This window comes from Channa argus, chromosome 6 (genome assembly GCF_033026475.1).
Source record: "Channa argus isolate prfri chromosome 6, Channa argus male v1.0, whole genome shotgun sequence".
Taxonomy (NCBI): domain Eukaryota; kingdom Metazoa; phylum Chordata; class Actinopteri; order Anabantiformes; family Channidae; genus Channa; species Channa argus.
In genome coordinates this window covers 27,708,565-27,728,962 of record NC_090202.1, presented here as the reverse complement: position 1 = coordinate 27,728,962, position 20,398 = coordinate 27,708,565, and the positions used below count along the sequence as shown (strand labels likewise).

General features: G+C 42.1%; 2 protein-coding genes across 5 annotated transcripts; both read left to right on the top strand.

Moving 5' to 3' along the window:
- Window positions 1-138: 138 nt before the first annotated feature.
- Window positions 139-8,131, top strand: zgc:113149 (uncharacterized protein LOC541363 homolog). Its single transcript, XM_067506906.1, has 7 exons — window positions 139-270; window positions 1,628-1,918; window positions 2,126-2,220; window positions 2,432-2,588; window positions 2,869-3,042; window positions 4,266-4,325; window positions 4,601-8,131. Exons 2-7 carry the CDS (start codon window positions 1,777-1,779, stop codon window positions 5,488-5,490), a joined length of 1,518 nt encoding a protein of 505 aa, XP_067363007.1. The 5' UTR covers window positions 139-270; window positions 1,628-1,776; the 3' UTR covers window positions 5,491-8,131.
- On the top strand, window positions 5,481-20,311 carry LOC137128606 (scavenger receptor cysteine-rich type 1 protein M130-like). Of its 4 annotated transcripts, XM_067506890.1 has the most exons (12): window positions 5,481-5,576; window positions 6,312-6,352; window positions 8,382-8,566; window positions 9,297-9,329; window positions 9,412-9,696; window positions 10,809-11,114; window positions 11,194-11,496; window positions 13,989-14,294; window positions 14,386-14,688; window positions 14,786-15,115; window positions 15,519-15,598; window positions 15,897-20,311. In XM_067506890.1, exons 3-12 carry the CDS (start codon window positions 8,524-8,526, stop codon window positions 15,990-15,992), a joined length of 2,085 nt encoding a protein of 694 aa, XP_067362991.1. In that variant the 5' UTR covers window positions 5,481-5,576; window positions 6,312-6,352; window positions 8,382-8,523; the 3' UTR covers window positions 15,993-20,311. The 4 variants fall into 4 exon arrangements, with proteins under 4 accessions (XP_067362991.1, XP_067362994.1, XP_067362995.1 ...); XM_067506893.1 differs by lacking the exon at window positions 5,481-5,576 and having other exon boundaries at window positions 6,214-6,352; window positions 10,809-11,087; XM_067506894.1 differs by lacking the exons at window positions 5,481-5,576; window positions 9,297-9,329 and having other exon boundaries at window positions 6,214-6,352.
- The last annotated feature ends 87 nt before the right edge of the window (window positions 20,312-20,398 follow it).

Below are 20,398 nucleotides of genomic sequence, written 5' to 3'. Positions count from 1 at the left end.
TGAGCACTAATCAGCCGTTTTGATCATGAAATTACTGACGTAACTTATTTGTGCAGATTTGAGTACAAATGGCTCTGACTGCTGCAGCCTGTATCTGGGGCAGGTGGGGGCGCGCGCGGTCGCCTCAAAATGTTGCGCGTTCGAGGGAGGAAAAAAAACCCGTCTCTCGCTCTGCGGAGTCTGCGCAGTTCCGTTGTTCTCGTCACTCCGAACTTTCGGGAGAACCACGGAGGAAGGAGGTGAGAGAGGGAGAACAACGCCATTTCCCTGGTAACTGTTTCCTACTTATTCAGCGTTTTACACCGCAAACAGGCTACACGCCCGTGGGTTTTGCGCAGGAACGCGTTAATGGCTGAGATGCAAAAAAGCGTCAGCGCTCCCGCCGCAGCTAGCAGGCGTCGCGTCCTCCAGGCTCGGCCACCGACCGTCGCGTAGACCTACCGGATGTCGCAGAGCGGCGCATAAATACCCAGACGCAGCTTTGTAAACGCACAGATTACATCCGCGTAAAAGCCACATATTAAAGCCGAATCTGATAGTAAATCCGGATTCACCGTTACGGTTTTTCAGCATTACGGAGCGAACAGAGATGGCGGAGTCACCGAGCTGCTCTCTGGGAGCCGTCAGGCACGAGCAGCGGGGGCAGAGGCGGGCACGCAAGAGCCCAACAAAGGCAGGAGCAGCTCGCCGCTGATTGGCTCCCACGTGTCACGTGGGCAGAAAAGACGCAACGTTAATGTAAATAATTTTGTTATAAAGGTTTTAGTAAGAATTCATATTGGACGTTTTATACATTTTAAGACGTCACCCAGTGACACGAAACAGGGATATTGTGGTAAAACATTTAAATAAATAAACTTTATTTGAACAGGACATGTTTTGCGACAGAAAATTAATGTAAAGGCAACACAAACTTTAATAGATTTGCTTGAGTCAAACCAAACAAGTAAAAAGTGGGAAAAAAAATCCAAATCCAACAATTTGAGAAGCATAAGCACAACACAATAAACCCTGACTTACCCCACGGTGTAGCTCTTAGTCAACGTCAGCCAGAAGGGGGCATTGTAGCCACACATGCTGCAGGAAACACAGGATTCTCCAGTCCAGCTCTGTAGAAGATAGTTTTCAAATATGGATTATTTTCTTATTATTAATTCCTTATACGTTCTGGAAATTAAACTTTAATTAAAATGGAAAGTAATTTGTATCAAACTCGATTCACTCAAATAAGCTGCTTACAAGCAGCAACATTTGCATCCTGGCCTACAGTCATCAGTCCGCCTCCATTTGGATTGGAGCAGCCTGTTTTAAATGAATCTGCTTTGATGCAAATTGAGATCATGATGATGATGTGCTTTGTGACATCATCATCATCATCATAAATCATGCATGCATCACGGATGAACAAGTGCCCTGCTACCTGCTTTTCAAGACATCTTGCAATGTTGGTTATGAAACATTTATTCATCCCCATAAGAAAAATTACTATCAACGTTTTTATTTAAAATTGTTGTGCACTTTAGTTCTATAAAACTTAAAATGATCTGTCTGTATTTGAACTTGTTGATAAACCAGAGAAAAGGTTCTACCTTTGTCTCTCTGTCTTCATTCTTTCCTCCTATTGCAGGCCTTGGGCAGTCAGACAGGTGTCTTTAGTTCACTGCCACATGGGTCAGGTCCAGACAGTCCTGTAGGCCTGTGGAATTGGACACGGCACCAGACTGAGTTGTAGTGGGCTGTGAGAGGAAGAGGAGCGGACGGGGCAGAGGTGGTGCGATGTCGGCCTCTTGGCGTGACGATGATGACGAGTTAAAAGCGGGTGGAGTTAAAGGAGGGTTGAGAGCCAAACCGAGGTTCTCCTTCACTGAGGTCAGAGTGCTGCTGGAGGCAGTGAAGAGGAACCGATACATCATCCTCAGTGAGTAGGATGGACTGTGTGTTTTGGCGTTTAGAAGGAGAGATTATCTTTATTTGTTCAGTTCAGTAGGATCTTTAGGCTGTGTCCTGTCCAAAGTAACATTCGTCCTCTGTATAGTTAATGCAGCTGCTGTTAAAAGTTGCATCTGACCAGGACTGATGTCTTCTACAAACCCAAACCTTAAATCAGTGACTTTATCTCCTGTAGGGAAGTTTAACCAAGGTGTGTCTGCTGAAGCCAAGAAACAGACGTGGACTGAAATCACCAATCAAATCAACAGTCTGGGAGAAAATCACAGAGAGGTTTGTTGCTATGGTCATTAACTTGAATGTACAGGCCCAATCTATGTGTCCGCTTTTTTATACAGTATATTTTTTTTAGTTTTTGTTTCAATATGTTTTTTCCACTGTGCTAGCAACATAATTTTATTGTAGTTATATGTAGAACATTGCTCAGCCATTTGGTCCCAAACTTGTAGCTTTAGAGACTCATAATTCAGCAATTTCTTCAAAGGTGCGTCAGATCATGAAGAAGTGGGCCGACCTTAAATGCGATGGAAAGAGACGCATTGCAGCCCTGCGGGGCCCCAACGGCAGCAACCTGAGGAAGAAGAACCTGGGCCCTGTGGAGAGGATGGTCCATAAGATACTGATGATGAGTCCTAGAGGAGGTAAGGAGAGGAAGAGAGAGAAAAGACATTTGAAAGAATTTGATTCAAAACCATCAAACTTTCTTTATAAAGAGCTTTTTAACTTCCTGCAGCCTGAACCATCCCTCTGATGACACCTTACTCACTGCTAACATTTGATCCTTGTTGTGCTCCTCTAATACAACACCTGTCTCTAACCTGACTGACATTGTGTGGATGAAACATTCCCACAAACAAAAGTCCTTTTAGTCGGGTCAAAGTACGTCACCTCATTAACTAGTTTTCATGTGTTGGTTGTCAGACGGCGACAGTGATCTCGGCGAGGATGATGATTTCTCTGCACTTTATAGTAAAGGCTCAATCTCCAACGCAGCTCGCTACTCCTACCTCAGTGTGACAGAAAGCACTCACTCGGTGCCTGGAGGAGCCTCCTTAGACCTCTCTCCTCTCTCCTCACCAGAGAAAGAACTTGGTGGTAAGTACTAAAAAATGCAGAGCGACAGCACAGAAAATTCACATGGTCACTAAGGGGCAAAGTCAGTTACTGCCAGTGCTACATATCTACTGTAGTTCATGTACCAAAGAGAGCTTAGACTAAAGCAAAATTCAAATTGATGTTGCTTTTCCAGATTTGCACAAATTCGACACCGTTTTTTCAGCTTTCGTCACAGTTCTTGTGTACAGATCACTTCTAGTTACAAAACAGAGTCAAGTGACTGTTTGCGTTTCCATGTGTGAGTCAAGATTGTTTCTGACCTTTACTGGCTTATTGTTGAAAAAAGATAATAACATGTCTTAATTAGTGGGAAAAACAAAACACAGAGCCGTTATTTACAATGCCCGGAAATATTAGTGTGCTAAAAAAAAAAAAAAATTTAAAAAGAGCGCAAATCAGACGGAGGTTTATCCTGAGATAACAAACTATTCCTCGACTGTGAGAAAATGAAAGTTCACACGAGAAAAAACTAATTCACTGATCACTAACAACTTGCTTCCTAGTTTGGGCAGTAGATGTATTTGAATACCATGAAAGTTTTGTCTTCTTTTCCTGTACTAAAATATCTCTTTGCTTCTAGTTGGGAAAGGCCTCCAGATGACATCACCTGGAAGTTTCAGTTCAGATGTTGTGGTCTCATTGTTCATACAATGCAGGCTGTAATCTGGTTAACTTGTTGCTCAGAACTCATCACGACTCTTACGAATGATGTCATCTGGAGGAGTTTTCCACTAGAGTTTAGTGAAGTCAGGCATAAGTTTATGAGCATTAATATACAAACACTCCTCAAACTACAACTATCAAGACAGAGTTTACAAATTGGTGAAGTTGCCCTTTAATACATCAGCTTACACTACATTTTATTTTCAATAAACAAAAGAAATCAAGTTTTCATATATAATTCACAATAAGAAGCATTTTAATGAGGAGTCAAAGAACAGAACATCACTTCAGTTTGTGGGTTTTGTTCAGCCTCTAAGCAAATATATCAGTTTGATATGAATGTGATGTAATTACACAGCTTGTTTTATCTATTGTGGTTATTTAGCGGGACGAAAAACATGTTTAGATCTCAAGAAAAGCTGGAGGCTGAAATGTTGAGCCACTTGAAGTTGTTATTAACTATTCCTTTTCTACTCTGCTGCCTCCTCCATTTTGTCCTGCAGAGATTCTAACTGCTGCCTTGTTGTCATGTTTTGCAGGAGATCCTTTCCATTCCTCCTCCGACTTTGACTTAGACTTAGACTTTGCTGACGACGGAGGTAAAAATATAGCTTTACAAAGCTGCTGTTTTCAGCCAACATGTGTGACTGTAGAAACGTTAAAAGGGCTGAGATTATTTCAAAGCCTCTTGAATTCAGAGGAAACAAACACAGGATAGGTTTTTTTGTTGTCAGGAGCTTCAGCAGTATTGTAGTGATACCAGTTTATAAAGCTCCTGCAAGTTTAATTAAATGCTGATGTGAAGTGATTTCACTGAACAGAGAAGCGACTTCTGTGTTGGCGAGTGAATTGAATCCTCTGTGTCTGTCACCAGACCAAACCATGGATTTGGACGAAAATGACGAGCCCTTGTTCTCCCAGCTGCCGCCCTCCTCCACCTCCCTGGACCCACTGCCTGACAACGCGCTGATGAGGGTCAAACCAGTCTACACCTACTCCCGGAGCAACAGCCAGAACCACAACCACACCGCTGCCAGAACTCCACCTGGACCCTCTTCCTCTGTGGCCACCACCTCCTCTGTTTTCCCTACAGTGTCTGATTCTGATGGTGCCTTGTCCTCTGCTGCTGCTGCTGCTGCTCCTCCTCCACCACCACAGTCCTCTGCGAGCTCCAACATGGCTGCCTCATCCCTTCCTGCTCCTTCCAGTTCTGCATCTACATCTGTTGCAGCCTCTAACTCTGCCTCTGACCCTGTGCCCTCCTCTTTCTCCATTCCACGACCTCCTCCCCCTTCTTCTGGTGCTGTGTCCTCCTACTCCTCCTCTAGTGCTACTACAACTTCTGCTCCCTCATCTTCTGTCCCTGCTGCTGGTGCTCAGCAACCTCCTGCCTCGTCCTCAGCCCTCCCTCCTAAGCCTCATTCTTCCACCTCAGGCTCAAACCCGTCTGATCCTCTTCCGGATGGAGCGTCTTTCCGCAGGTCTCAGGACCATGTGGCCCAGCTGGCCTCTCAGAGCATCCAGCAGCAGCGGGCCAGCAGGATGCTCTTGACCTCCGTGTCTCAGTCTTTGGAGATTCTGGCTCAGTCTGTGCAGCTGCTAGTGGAATCCCAGCAGGAGTTTGTGCAAGAGTCTCTGCTGCTGCAGAGGGAGACAGTGGACATCTTGAGGGACTTCTCCAACACAGCGCTAGCTATGCTAAGAGACAAAGCCAACAGCGGACACATGGCAACACATCATCATCATCCGCCTTCACACTTCTGAGAAATTGTGATAAACAAATTAGAAGATTTTCAAAATGACGAAATGTCTCAAAGGAAAGAAACGAGAAATGTCTGGCAGGTATTCAGGTAATCAGTCACTACACCTGCTCACCTACTGTCTTGTTGGTTATATTTGACCTACCAGCCTGAATATGACAGAACATTTGCTCACTGGCCGCACAAACACATGCAGTTCCCAGCCCAGATGTTAATTTATGTGCCTGAGTTTTTACATTGTTCTTCTGTACTGACTGTTGGTTGAAGGCTTGTATGCTCCCAAAGGTTAAACCAGTGCACTAGGAGACCAATCGACTGCACTGGGTCACTGGAGGACAGGAAAAATTAAAATTACAATGTTAGTACAATAGAAATGTACCAACTGTGCTTCAGAGTAGGAGCATCTGTGTGACAACCATCTTCATTTGTTTAAACTCTGTTAAAGTCAGTCTAGCTTCACGGTCCCTCTGTGTTCCCAACTGCTGGATTGTCTGCTGGAGAAACACCTGTGTTAAAGGTGCATTGTATAAGCATGTCTGTTGGCAAATATGGAATGAAGTATTTATATTTTCATGACTGTGTGATGTTTTCTTTAGCTTAGAAAGAGCCTTTTAATATACACACAGAGAACGAGTCCACCGAGTTTCTACAGTAGCTCATTGAAGTTGTAGATGGAATTTGTTGATACTGTAGCACCGCTGGAAAGATGAAGATGAATTGGAGCAATGAAGGATTAATACCTTTAATATAGCACAAGATAAAGGAAAAAGGCTTGAAACAAGGCTACATGACATGGACACATTTCTCTCCCTCTCTCTCCTTAAGGTTACCGACTGGACTGTCTGCTCTGGGACTTAAACATACCGGTAAATGTGCAACCTGCTATAAAGTAGCCTTTTCTTAATGTTTTTGCTGATGTTAGGTCACATAAGACGAAAGGTACAGTTGTCATAAAACCACAGCGCGGAACAGTAACAGTAATGTGAGTCATCTTACATGGAAGCTGTAGTATGGTTTTACATACTAACGGGTTTTCTAAAGTCAGTTTCTAAATGAAATAACTGCATCACTTGACATGTAGCTATAACTAAAGACATCGTGGCATCTGACGGACTCAGTAGGCTCTCGCTTTTGGAAAGGGAGCAGTGGGGCTGTAATCTGCAACCTCACTGCTAGATGCCTGTCAGTCTGACACAGTGCACTTTTAACACAGGGCAGCATTGATTCATGATCAGAAACCAAATCACGGCCCAGGGGTTTGTAATACTCCGCGAGGATTGTAGGACTGATCATTACAAGTCATCAAGCAGGAATCCACGTTTGTAATCACGTGATTGGGTAATGTCATGGTGGATGGCAGATTTTTTTATTTTATTTAATTTGTTTGTTCAGAGTCAAGTCAGTGCAAGTGCCACCTTAAACCGCTGACTGCTTCCCGAGTGGCCTTAATGGCACAGAATTATTCAGATTTTTCAGCTACGTTTTCCCCTTTTCTCTAATATTGTCAGTAGGCTAAATATGTGGCTTTTGACTATGTTCAATGGAATAATTATCTTAGATTTACCACCGGTGTTACACTGATAATTTAGACTGAAATTGAAGGGTGTTTGAACACAGCTTTGGACCCGAGTTACATCCTGTTGAGAGTAATGTTTGAATTTTTTTTAAATGCATCACACTTACTATATATATTTGGAGTCTATTGAAAATGTCCATATTGTGAGTTTCTCTCTCTGATTCCATCCTATGTGTAAACCAGCAAAGTGGTTATCAGATTTGATTTTGCAGAAGAATGACACATTCAGTAAAATATAAAGTTCTTAATGTTAGTAAAATTAAATTTAGCTGAGAAACTGTTAATAGATGGAAATGTCTAATGATTGAAAATTCATTAAAGAAAATGTATCCAAAAGTAATTCTGCTTAGCAATTAACAACAATTTTCCTATAGCCCTAATTGACCTTGTATTTCTCGACTATCTACAGAAATATAATGCCAGTAATTTCTATACTCAGAAATAATAAGAGATGTTATTGTAAAAATAGATAGTAAAAAGAGTTTTTGAAATAAACTATAATGTTCAGAAAGAGTTGAAATGTTTAAAAGCATCGTCCCCGAAACAAGTGTCAGTTAGAAACATGTGTCAACGATGTGGAAATGACCAGTAAAATGGCTGCTGTGACTTTCTCCCCAGTTACACGTGTGGGAAATATACTGGTTAAAGTCATGTGACTAACGGTTCCAATATGCAGAGGACAAAGACAAATATTTGTTAAATTGTCATTAGAGGAAATATTGTTGGACACTCTACATTTTGCGTGGAGCAAGAATGGTTCTTTAATTAAATTTAAAAAAAGATATTTTATTCTTGCGTTGTGAGATTTGTTGCAAAAATGTTTGAATAGAATAACTTGTGCACCACAGGCCATAAAGTTGCATTTGGTCATATGACAACATTCCTGCCAGTTTTTGCCATATAGTGATGATGTGATGATGGTTGGTTGCGTTATGTTAGACTCCTAATGCACATAACGTTTTCATTAATGGTACATATTTTGTTCTCCCGTCTGTTTTCTGCCTGACTGACCAAATGACGTAACTATATGCTGTAACACCCAGTCCCAAGAATAAAGATGTTATCATTATCATCATCACTAATCACTAATTATTTCTTATATTTTCATTTCTTAGTAGTAGTTATTAAACTATTCTGTTGAAAGAATAATTAAAAGCAAACAGATTTTAATTTATTTTTATACTATGTCATTTTTTTAATTATTTGAGAAAACTGGTCTATGTGTTCATCCGTTTCATTTACAAGTTTGCTCTAATGATTTTATTGTCTTGCATACAGCACTGTGACGTGTCTCCATGTTTGTGCTATATGAAATGCAGTGTTGAGAAAAACCCCTTTCAGCTTGCTGAGGAGATAAAAAGAGAGGAAACTGCACATCTGACAAGTGAAGGAAAACTTCTAGAGACGTGTGCGATCACACTTTAGGGACCAGCGAGTGGACATGTAACAGACCAGCAGAACATGGATCACGTACTAACAGTGTTTGTGTTGCTGTGGAGCTCAGGTAAGACGCCAGCTTCTTTAAATTTACTTTTTACTGTCATTAATGGATTTGAATTATTTGCCAATCACTCATTTTCTTATTAATTACATTTTACTCAGCGTCCCAAGCTTGAATCAAAGTAAAAGAACAAAATAGTTCTTTTAGAACAATAGTTGTTATCATCATTGTTCATTTTATATCTGTGTACATTAACTGAATATGCTTCAAAAGAGCTGCACATCCTCCAGTTTTTACTTCAGCTGTTCTTCATCTTAATTTGAAGCACAGCCTCAGTAGCCCACTCATGAATAGATGACACAATACTAAGTATTGGATGTTTTGCAACTATACGCACAACACTCCTGTCTTATGTGTTTATTTCCCCATTTCACTTTGAATGTAGGATTCAGACACTGTTCCATAATATTGAATAAAACAAGTCGATTTTCATTAGAGCAGGAAAATCTTCTAGAGGTCAGAATTTCGCAGAGCAAAGCTTGAAATTTGAAGTTGGGTCAAGTTTTGACACAAAACTGTTTGAATAAGTGAGTTTTTTGTTTGTAGTATTAGACTTGTATTAGCTTGGTGTAGCCAAATGAAGTGTACAGGTGTACCTAATAAAGTGGCCTGAGTGCACACGCAGCTCCCCCTGGTGGCTACCGCTGGAAACATAAGTGCAGAAAAGTTTCTCCTGCAGATTTTGCTGCCTGACCTGTTAAGAGAAATTAACGATGTGACATGATTTTCGCAGGTCTCCAGACAAAGGAACACAATCCTTTAAAAGGTAAACGTAGAAATAAAGATGAAGGCTTTTATTTGACTTGTGTGACTTAACTGATTGGTTTTTTTTACTTGTTTTGTTTTAGACGTTAGAGTGACGAGGCTGGTGGGACGACGTAGCCGCTGTTCTGCTTTGCTAGAGAGAGACGGACGTTCGACTAATAATGATAACGACATCTGGGATCTGAAGTCAGCAGCTGTAGTTTGTAGACAGCTGGACTGTGGTTCTGTGGTTCAGGTTCTCTCAAAATTTCAACGTACATTTCAGAGGACGTACGCATCTTCCTGTCTTCAACCAAAATCTAACCAGAGGAAATGTCTAACAAAAAGGTCCCACCTTCCTCAAAACAGCCTGGAGATCACCTGCTCAGGTAACAGCATCAGAGCCCACTGTTTACTGTTGGCTTCAAAACCTCCACGCTGATATTCGCACACAGGTAGATTCCATGATGTTTGAGTGAATTAGGTGAAGCGTTGTCTGGTCACTTCCTAGGAACTTACACCTGTTGCAAATGTCCACACGTGAGGTGAGTCTCATGTACAAGCTGCACCAAAGTGGCCGACACGCAGCGTTTCACATCCACCATTAAAACAGATTAAATCTATAGATGAGTGTGTGTTTTCTAAGGGGGGGTCACAGTAAAATACGGGCAGCACACGCCAGTATTTCAGTTGGCTTTTATATCTACTATATTTATTATGACAGTATGATGTATATCAAATGACAGCAGAGTAATCCTCAGGCTTTACAGTAATTTCATAGTATGTGTCAATGTTTATTAACAAAGTTTAATAAAATTTAGCAAATTTTACTCTTAATTCCTATAAATCAGCACAAAGTTATTCAAAAAAACCCCAAAACAGTTTGAACAACTGAACTTTAGACACAAAATATCTATTTATTCATTATCTGTTACCGCTTATCCTGTTCAGGCTGCTCGCAGAAAAAAACCCACACAACTGTGTATTTCCTGTTTGTTTTTTTTTATGTAAGTTTCCGTCGGGATAATTAAAGTCTCTCTATATCTACTTGCTAACCTACCCACCTATAAGCAGGGGGAGAACACTCCACACTGACACAGCTGTGAGGCGGCGCTGACCCCTCTGCTTGAGAGAAAGTTCCTCCACTGAAATCCTGAAAGACCAACGGCACTTTATAAGCTGAACATGAAGTTTCACACCCGACAGTAGAACCACAGTACGTCTGGCATCAATCCCAGATGACAAGTGCTGCTAAAACAAACCACAGAACAATGAGCACTATGTCACCTACAAAGTTTTTATGAAAAAATGCAAGGGAACTGACCTACTTCAGTTCTCCATCTGCTGAGAGACACATAGGAGTCCAGGTCCCCACAACACTTGACCACTGTTGAATAGCTGAATCGATGTTTCTCTAAACCAGTTTATTACAGGACTGAACAGGATTAGACTGAATTGGTTTAAGGTAGCAGAACTAAACTTTGTCTCTTTTCCTCTCCAGACTCTGTCAGGCTGCTTAATGGGACCAGTCTGTGTTCAGGCAGACTGGAGGTAAAGTCCAACCAGTCGTGGTCCTCAGTGTGTGACGATGACTTTAACCTGCAGGAAGCAGAGGTGGTCTGTAGGCACCTTGGCTGTGGGGCTCCATTAGTCTTTCAGGGGGGGCTCTACGGAGAACTGAAGGCTTCAGTGTGGAGTAAAGAATTCCAGTGTGAAGGCAATGAGTCTGCTCTGCTGGACTGTGACAGCTCAGACTCTGCTAGAAACACATGCTCACCTGGTAAAGCTGTTGGACTCACCTGCTCAGGTAGAAATTTTAATTGATTTGAGTTTCTATTTTAATTAACTTGACTTCATGTGTTTTTACAAACTACTCCTGTGCTCAGAGCCTGATACTGTTCGGCTGGTGAAAGGACTCAGCCCCTGCGCTGGTGAACTGGAGGTGAAACAACAAGGACAATGGAGGAAAGTGGACGACCCAACATCTGAATGGAATCTAAAGGCAGCTGATGCAATGTGTCGACAAATGAACTGCGGCTCTGCAGTTTCGCTAGGAAAGAAATGGGATTCAATGTACAACCTTGTCTGGCAGATTGACTCCGACTGTCTTCAGTCTGAGTCTGCAGTCAGGGAGTGCGTTTTTACAAATTACATCTCCTCCCAGAACATACTGTTGATCAATTGCTCAGGTAAGAGCGGCATCTACATCAGTTGTAATGAAACCTACACAGCTGTTTCATCCACCTTTAAAATTGCTTAACTGAGATGTTTGGCTGTGAAGTTTAATCTACCAGGAAGAACAGTACCTAACAGGTGATGGCACATTGGAAAAAGCTTTTTTCTGATTGAGATTTTCCCCCCAAACTGGTTTTATTATGGCACAGCCCCCACTGACAAGAATGAGCTGAGGGCAGATATTTTTATTATTTCGTTTTATGTGAAGACGACTTTGAACTAGAAGTAGAATAGGAGGCAGAGCCTTTAGCTATCAAGCTCCTCTCCTGTGGAACCAGCTCCCAGTTCAGATTCAGGAAGCAGACACCCTCTCTACTTTTGAGACAAGGCTTAAGGGTAGAGAGAGTCAGAAGAAGAAATACGCAACTGGGGAGGTATTGTGAGATGGCTCCTTTCTTCTGCATTAGTTACTCATTGATAAAACCATTGCAATATAATACAGCAGACCAACAATAAGTCCTTTTTTACTTAGAACAATTATGATGCTTTTAAAAAAAGTTCCAGAGGAAAACAAGGAAACATGATAAAGATTGCATCATTTATTAAATATTTATGAACTTTACTATTAATATCAAACACAAAACCATCAAACTGTATGAGCTCACACACTGGACCTATCTACACTATCAGACCCCAATTCCATAAAAAGTTGGGGCGATGTGTAAAACAAGTAAAAACAAAATGCAATAATTTGCGAAGCCCATCATCCCATATTTTATACAAAACCATAAACAACATATCAGATGTTGAAACTGAGACATTTTACTATTTCATGGATGGCATGAAATGGCAGCAACACATCTCAAAAAAGGCTGAAAAAGTAATGTAAATGCAAAGATGGTCAAGGCCAAAGGTCAAAAGTGGATGCATCTGATCTTCAGGCCCTCAGGCGACACTGCATTAAAAACAGGCCTGATTCTCTACTGGACATCACTGCATGGGCTCAGGAACATTCCAGAAATCACTGTGAACACAGGTCACTGTGCAGTCCACACATGTAAGTTAAAGCTGAATCATACAAAGGCAAATGCAGCAATACGTGATCCACAAACACGATCCAGAAACACTGACGTGTTGTCTGGGCCAAAGCTCATTTAAAATGGTCTGAGGCAAAATGGAAAACTGTTCTGTGGTCAGATCAGTCAAACTTAGAAATTATTTTTGGAAACGATGGACGTCGTGTCCTGTGGACTAAAGAGCAGAGGGACCATCCAGCTTGTTATGAGCGGTCAGTTCAAAAGTCTGCATCTCTGATGGTTTGGAGGAGCATTAGTGTCTATGGGCAGCTTACACATCTGGAAAGACTCCATCAATGCTGAAAAGCACATAGAGGTTTTAGAGGAACATATGCTCCCATCCAGACAACGTCTTTCAGGGAAGGACCTGCATATTTCAGCAAGACAATGCTAAACCACACGCTGCATCCATCACAACAGCATGGCTGCACAGGAGAAGAGTCCAGGTACTGAACTGGCCTGTCTGCAGTCCAGACCTTTGACCAATAGAAAACATTTGGTGCCTCATAAAACATAAAATCCAGCAACAAAGGCCCAGAACTGTTGAGCAGCTAGAAACCTGCATCAGAAAAAGGGACAACAACTGCAACTGGTCTCCTCACTTCCCAGACATTTACAGACAGTTGTTAGAAGAAGAGGTGATGCTACACAATGGGAAACATCTCCCTGTTCCAACCTTTTTGACATGTGATGCTGCCATCAAATTCAAAATGAGCTAATATTTCCATGAAATGGTTTCAACATCTGATATGTGGTTTATGATCTATTGTGAATAAAATATGAAATCAAATCAAAAAGATTTGCCAATCATTGCTTCCTGGTTTTATTTACATTTTACACACTTGTTTGGATTTGGGATTGTAGATCAACGGTTTTCGGCTCGTCCCTTCAGCGGTCGCCACAGTGGAATGTGATTTTGCATTTTTACGCTGGATGCTCTTCCTCCCCCAACCCTCCCATTTTATCTGGGCTCAGGACCGGCACCAAGGTGCTTGATGGCTGCGCGGGGCTACAACAAGTTGGGTGGGATTCAATCCCACGGCCTCCTCATCCCAACCCTGTGCTCTACCTGCCCACTGAGTCACCACACTAATTACGTACATAAATATCTAGTGACACTGCAAACATTTTATATCAAGGCTTTTTGTGCAACATTGTTTCTGTCACATATTGCACAGTAACATTTACTTTTGATTAAGACTATTTCAGAACCAAACTATGACAGATGGTATCACACAGGACATTTATTACATACACACAAGATAAAACCTGGTAAATGCACCTGCCTTCCTGACGTGGAAACTACCCACAAAACAAATCCTCACCTGTGACTGGAACAGCCCAACATGAGTGAGATGTTTGTCGGTATTTAATGTTTTATTACTCTTAGTGATCAGGTTTGTTTTACTATTTTATTTCTCTCTCTCCAGACTCTGTCAGGCTGCTTAATGGGACCAGTCTGTGTTCAGGCAGACTGGAGGTAAAGTCCAACCAGTCGTGGTCCTCAGTGTGTGACGATGACTTTAACCTGCAGGAAGCAGAGGTGGTCTGTAGGCAGCTTGGCTGTGGGGCTCCATTAGTCTTTCAGGGGGGGCTCTACGGAGAACTGAAGGCTTCAGTGTGGAGTAAAGAATTCCAGTGTGAAGGAAATGAGTCTGCTCTGCTGGACTGTGACAGCTCAGACTCTGCTAGAAACACATGCTCACCTGGTAAAGCTGTTGGACTCACCTGCTCAGGTAGATCTGGGACTGCAGCATTGATTTTACTTTGTCTTAAATTAAAAATGGTGCTTTAAAATGAATTATTCTCGTGTAAATGTTTGATCAGAGCTTGATAATGTGAGGCTGTCTGGAGGAACCAGTCGCTGTGATGGTAGAGTGGAGATGAAACGGGAAGAGTGGAGACCGCTGGTTACCGATAACCTGGGGGACCAGGATGTGGCTTCTGTAGTGTGTCGTCAACTGGGGTGTGGTTCTGTTGTTTCAGCAGAAAGAACAGTCAGTCATTCACCTGGAGCTCGGTGGTTTCTCAGACGTCCATGTGGTCAGTCTGACAGTAATCTGAGGGACTGTTTATTAAGCAAAGGTGTGAAGGGAAGTTTCTCGCACATCCTACAGGTGATCTGCTCAGGTAAGTCCTGCCTTCTTTCTTGTCGTTAGTGCTCAAGACTTTGACACAGAACGATGAGGATGGAGACATTTTCCCTATTCTTCCTCTGTGTTCATAGATATTCTGGTTCGGCCAATCATCTCCTTTGCTGCCTGCAATGATGGGGTTTCTGAGGCCAATCGGACGGAGCTTCAGGTGCTCATGGGCTCTAGGTTCACCATCAGCTGCTCCATCCAGCCACAGTTCCAGGGAGGCTCCTTCCAGTTAATCCTGACCACCTCAGCTGTGTCACAAAACTTCACCTTACCGGCTGTCAATCACTCTGCTCGTTTCCTGTTCTCTGCTGCAGTCCACACCCACCAAGGGGACTACAGATGTGTTTATCACGTCTGTGTTTTTAACCATAACTTCTCTTCCGCGAGCCAGCAACTCTCTCTTACTGTCTCAGGTAACTTCATGAATCATGATCCATAAAGGGAAGCGTCTTTATACAGCATGTACATAGAAGGGCAGCGGGGTGAAGAACATTGGCTCTGTAATATGTTCTGTATCATCCTTGTGGCAAAAACTAATCTTAAAAATTTGGAAATTGAATACATTGGTATCATATTGCATCCAAAACAATAGAATGGATGTTGGGTGACTTTGTCCTTTGTAATCAATTCACAGTTAAGGCCAGTTTTAATAAATTCCCGCAAGACATTTCTGAGATATTGCACATAAAGAAAAACAACCTGGAAACATCATGTTCTCAGCCACAGCTGTTGCCGGAGTGAAAGGATAACAAATGTCCACGTCAACACACTCATGCTCCTAAATGAGCTGATTTATTGATTGTAAATTTGTTTCAGCCTCTTTAACAGATCTGATCATTAGAGTTTCCGTGGTGACGGTTATGTTGTTCAGTGCTGCACTGCTCTTCTGCTTCAAGGTACTGTACATATCAATAGACTGTTTTTTTGCAAAGCAAAACTCGAACAGAAGGCCACAGTTATGCTGTGTACATGAGTAGCTCAAAAACACACACCTATCAACCTCAACACTTTCCCCACTGACGCGTCACATTAAAAGCCTTCTGCTGACTCACAGGATGTGAACCGTCTCTTTCCTCTTTGGCTTTTAATGTCAAGCATTTGCAGAAAATGCTGAGTTTCACCGCGAGACGTGAAACTCAAAGAGACTGGAGCAGGTATTTTGTGACTTAGACATTTTCTGCCATGTGTCTCCAGGCCACCAGAGGGCAGAAGCCAAAAGGAGAGAAACCCATTGAGCTGGATTTCCTTGGTGGTGCTGAAGAACGGAAGGAGGCCCAGGCAAGAGAGTAGGATCTGCTACAAATACAGATTCACACAGAAGTGCTGGGATCAAATTACAAATATCATTTGTTATCAAATCAAAGCATTTGATCAATATACTCTTGTGCATTGACTGGAGTCTGTGTAGATACTTTTCCTGTAATTACATTTCAGCTGCAGCAGCTTGAGCCTGTATGTGGCGAGTGGTGAACACTGGAGTTTTCTTTGTAACTTTGGCTCAATTTTCACATGGCAGTTAAACATTTTTACAACAATATTCTCATTCGTCAACATTTGATTTGTTCTATTCAACATGACTTTTACCCAGTTTTTACCTACAAATAGCCATTAACACATAATGAACCAAAGTCCAGCTGTCTACAGTTTAAACATGTAGACGTGTGTCCTTTTAAAACTACCCAGTTAAACTGTTACATAAAACAATTCAATGTTCATATTATCACATTGTCAAGATATGTCAAGCCCTCTTCATAACCCTCTTATGAATTCCCTGCAGAGATAAAGTCCGTAACTTCAGAAAGCATTCACACCTTTTACTGTTTTACTGTGTTGTACATTTATTTTGAAATTAAAAAAAAAGATTGATTTGTGCCATTTTGGATGAAGTTACTGCTACGACAGTGGTTAGGTGACCACCACAAAGGCAGGAGCCACATGATACTACAATGTTGCACTGTGAGCAGCTTGGGGGTGGAGTGGTTAGCACTGCGGCCTCACAGCTAGAAGCTTGTAGGAGGCATGTTCTCCCTGTGCTTGTGTGGGTTTCCTCCAGTTTCCTCCCACACATGCATGTTAGGTTCACTGGTGACTCTAAACTGCCCGTAGGTGTGAATGTGAGTGTGAATGGTTGTCTGTCTGTGTTGGTCCTTAGACAGACTGGAGACCTGTCCAGGGTCAACTCTGCCTTTCACCCTATGACAGCTGGAATAGGCTCCAACCCCCCTCCACCCTGAACAGGATAATCCGATGGATGATTTTTTTCATTTACAAAGGAAAAGATGAGCTAAATAGGGTGAGGTAGGTCTTCTGCTGATTATTGACACAGATCGGCCAAATCATTAAAACACCCTGGTGGTATTAATGTTCCTCCGAGGCAATTAAACACTTGCAGACCAAAGTTGGCATCGGTTGGTGAAAATTGTGTCGACTGTGACTGGCATAATCCTGAATAATTGGTTTGGCAGTGACATTTCAGTGCATCCAGAAAGTTTTCACAGCACGACACTTTTTCCACATTTTGTTATGTTACAGCCTTATTGCAAAATGGATTAAATTCATTATTTTCCTCAAAGTTCTCCAAACAACACCCCATAATGACAATATGAAAGAACTTTGTTTGAAATCTTTGCAAAAGTATCAAAACTAAAAAACAACAACAAAAAAGTAAATCTCAAGCTCCATCAGGTTGGATGGGGAGCGTCAATGCACAGCGTCAATGCACAGCCATCGGGTTCAAGTCTGGGCTCTGGCTCAAGGACATTCCCAGAGTTGTCCTCTATACACTCCTTTGTCATTTTGGCTGTGTGCTTAGGCTCGTTGTCCTGTTGAAAGATAATCTGTCAACCTAGTCTGAGGTCCAGATGCTCTAGAACAGGTTTTCATCAAGGACGTCTCTGTACATTGCTGCATTCATCTTTCCCTCCATCCTGACTAGTCTCCAAGTTCCTGCTGCTGAAAAACCTCCCCACATCATGATGCTGCCACCACCAGGCTTCACTGTAGGGATGGTATTGACCAGGTGGTGAGTGGTGCCTGGTTCCCTCCAGACATGACACTCGGCATTCAGGCCAAAGACCTCAATCTTTGTTTCATCAGACCAGATAACTTTGTTTCTCTTGGTCTCAGAGTCCTTCAGGTGGGCTGTCATGTGCCTTTAACTGAGGAGTGGTTCCTATCTGTCCACTCTACCATACAGGCCTGATTGGTTGAGTGCTGAAGAGATGGTCGTTCTTCTGGAAGGTTCTCTTCTCTCCACAGAGAAACACTGGAGCTCTTTCAGAGAGACCATCGGGTTCTTGGTCACCTCCCTGACTAAGGCCCTTCTCTCGATCGCTCAGTTTGCCGGCCCGCTTTAGGAAGAGTCCTGGTGGTTCCAAACCTTATCCATTTACAGATGATAGAGGCCACTGTGCTCATTGGAACCTTCAATGCTGCAGAAATGTTTCTGTACCCTTCCCCAGATCTGGGCCTCGATACAATCCTGTCTCAGAGATCTACAGACAATTCCTTGGACTTCATGTCTTGGTTTGTGCTCTGTAAACTGGGGGACCTTTATGTAGACAGGTGTTTGCTTTTCCAAATCAAGTCCATGTTCAACTGAATTTCCCACAGGTGGACTCCAATCAAGTTGTAGAAACATCAAAGACGACCAGTGGAAACTGGATGCACCAGAGCTCAATTTTGACTGTTATGACAAAGGCAGCGAATTCTTATGTGTGTGATTTTTTTCTTTTTTTCTTTTTAATAAATTGGCAAAGATTTCAAACAAACTTCTTTCACGTTGTCATTATGGGGTGTTGTTTGGAGAACCTTGAGGAAAATCATTATTTGGCAATAAGGCTGTAACATAAGGAAATGTGGAAAAAGTTCAGCCAAACTGATTAGTCAGATTATGCCAGTCACGGTCAACACTAATCAAATCATCACTGTCACAGCCTTTTTCTGTTAATCAGTCAGTGCTGGCACCATTAGTGCAGTTATGGAGGGTCGACAATATTTAGAGTAAAAAAAAAAAAAAGTAATTCACCTCAACAGCAACAACTAAAAATTATATGTGATGGCAGGCAAACATCAAGCGCTGGAGGAATCCTGACCTTAGTTGTGACATTAAGTTGTAGGGAGCGACAGACTGCCAGCTAAACTTCATCAGCTAAAGTATCTGACACCGAGTAAAAGTACTAGCTCAGCTGTTTAAATACCTACTGAAGACCAGTATCCCAGCTTCATCTGTCAAAGAGGACGATGAACTTTTCTTAATTTTGAATGTGGATGTTTTTGAAGGAAATAAGGTGAAGAAAACCACCACCCACTCCTCTCACCCTGGACGCAACCTCTTTCCAGGTTCTGTCAGAGCTCTTTCTTTCAAAACCACTACACACCAGAACACTACTTAACAGCTAACCTTGTACTTCCCCACACAGTGACTAAATGCACACACACACACACACAAAGTGTAACTATACAGTACAAGGAATTGGTTGGAGCTGCCACACACTGCACCTGGGGTTGTCTTCTTCATCCCGTTCTTATGTTGTCTGTAGCAGTTTCTCTTTTAGTTTTTGTCCATAATTGTGGGGAAGGTGGGTCATGAAGGGCATCTGGTGCAAAAACTGCCAAATCAACATGCGGACAAATAATCTGCTGTGACGACCCTGAACTCACAGGATAAACTGAAAGGACAAACAAATAATAATAATTTTACATTTTGAACAGGTCCATAAGAGCCACCAACAAGCAGGGACAAAGCTTGTGTTTCTGTGTTAGGATACTTGGCCAGTTAAACATTGTATGGTAGCATCTGAAATCATGTGAAAAGCTTTATTACCGTCTACTGTAATCATGAGAGGACATCAGCTGCTGTCTTTAAATCTTTGTTTAAAGGGTGATACAGAAACTGATGTCAGTGCACCGAGGACGTAACACAATGAGAATCTGTACGTGTTCTGACTTGATGCTGTTAAACAGTTTGAGCTCGATATGATTATTTCTAATAGTGAGTCCCCACAACCACCAACTCATAGACATCTACTGCTGCCTTAGAAGAAATGATTAAAAATCTCCTTGGAGATTCTCAGTCATCCAGGTCCTGTGTTATCCCAAAGGTGGTAACTGGACTTTCTTGAGACTCTTAACTGACCATTGTGCAGGTATTTAACTTCTGTTGAGTCAATAAGTCAGTGAGTGAGTGATGTTAAGTTCACTTCATGATCACATCATGTGTACTAAGCTGCCTGGGAAGGGATTATATGAATGTACTGTAAGTGGATAATATTTGGTGTAGTACACCCTGTTACGTGATGGTTCCAGTTTGACGTAGATGACTTCCCTACAAACGAGTTGTCTCATCTGGACAGAAAATGGGCCATTGTTCTTGAGGACAGCAATGGCTTGTGTACAAAAGACAGAAGGAAACAGGAGTAAATAAACTGAAACAACTGTCACTAAACATCTATCAACATGCCACCACTTACCATTACTTTATCAAACTCAGGCAGTAAATACATCAACCCTGATGACACACGATGATCAGGTGGGGCACAAATTACCCTTTGATTCCACATACCTGAAATGCCTGGGACACGTCTTCAAGAACCTACAGTGAGGTCAGTGGACACCGACTAGCACCTTTGGGAGCGGCACAAGTGGGTTTTTTTGCAAGAGTGAGATGAGATCATTGATGTTTTTGTGCTGGATAC

Excerpts from the sequence above, each read along its gene's own strand:
- zgc:113149 (XM_067506906.1), top strand. The coding sequence starts at position 1,777 with ATGTCGGCCTCTTGGCGTGACGATGATGACGAGTTAAAAGCGGGTGGA. Across the intron at positions 1,919-2,125 it reads GAACCGATACATCATCCTCA|GGAAGTTTAACCAAGGTGTG; the intron begins GTGAGTAGGATG and ends TATCTCCTGTAG. Across the intron at positions 2,589-2,868 it reads GATGATGAGTCCTAGAGGAG|ACGGCGACAGTGATCTCGGC; the intron begins GTAAGGAGAGGA and ends GTTGGTTGTCAG.
- LOC137128606 (XM_067506890.1), top strand. The coding sequence starts at position 8,524 with ATGGATCACGTACTAACAGTGTTTGTGTTGCTGTGGAGCTCAG. Across the intron at positions 14,295-14,385 it reads TGTTGGACTCACCTGCTCAG|AGCTTGATAATGTGAGGCTG; the intron begins GTAGATCTGGGA and ends ATGTTTGATCAG. Across the intron at positions 14,689-14,785 it reads CCTACAGGTGATCTGCTCAG|ATATTCTGGTTCGGCCAATC; the intron begins GTAAGTCCTGCC and ends CTGTGTTCATAG.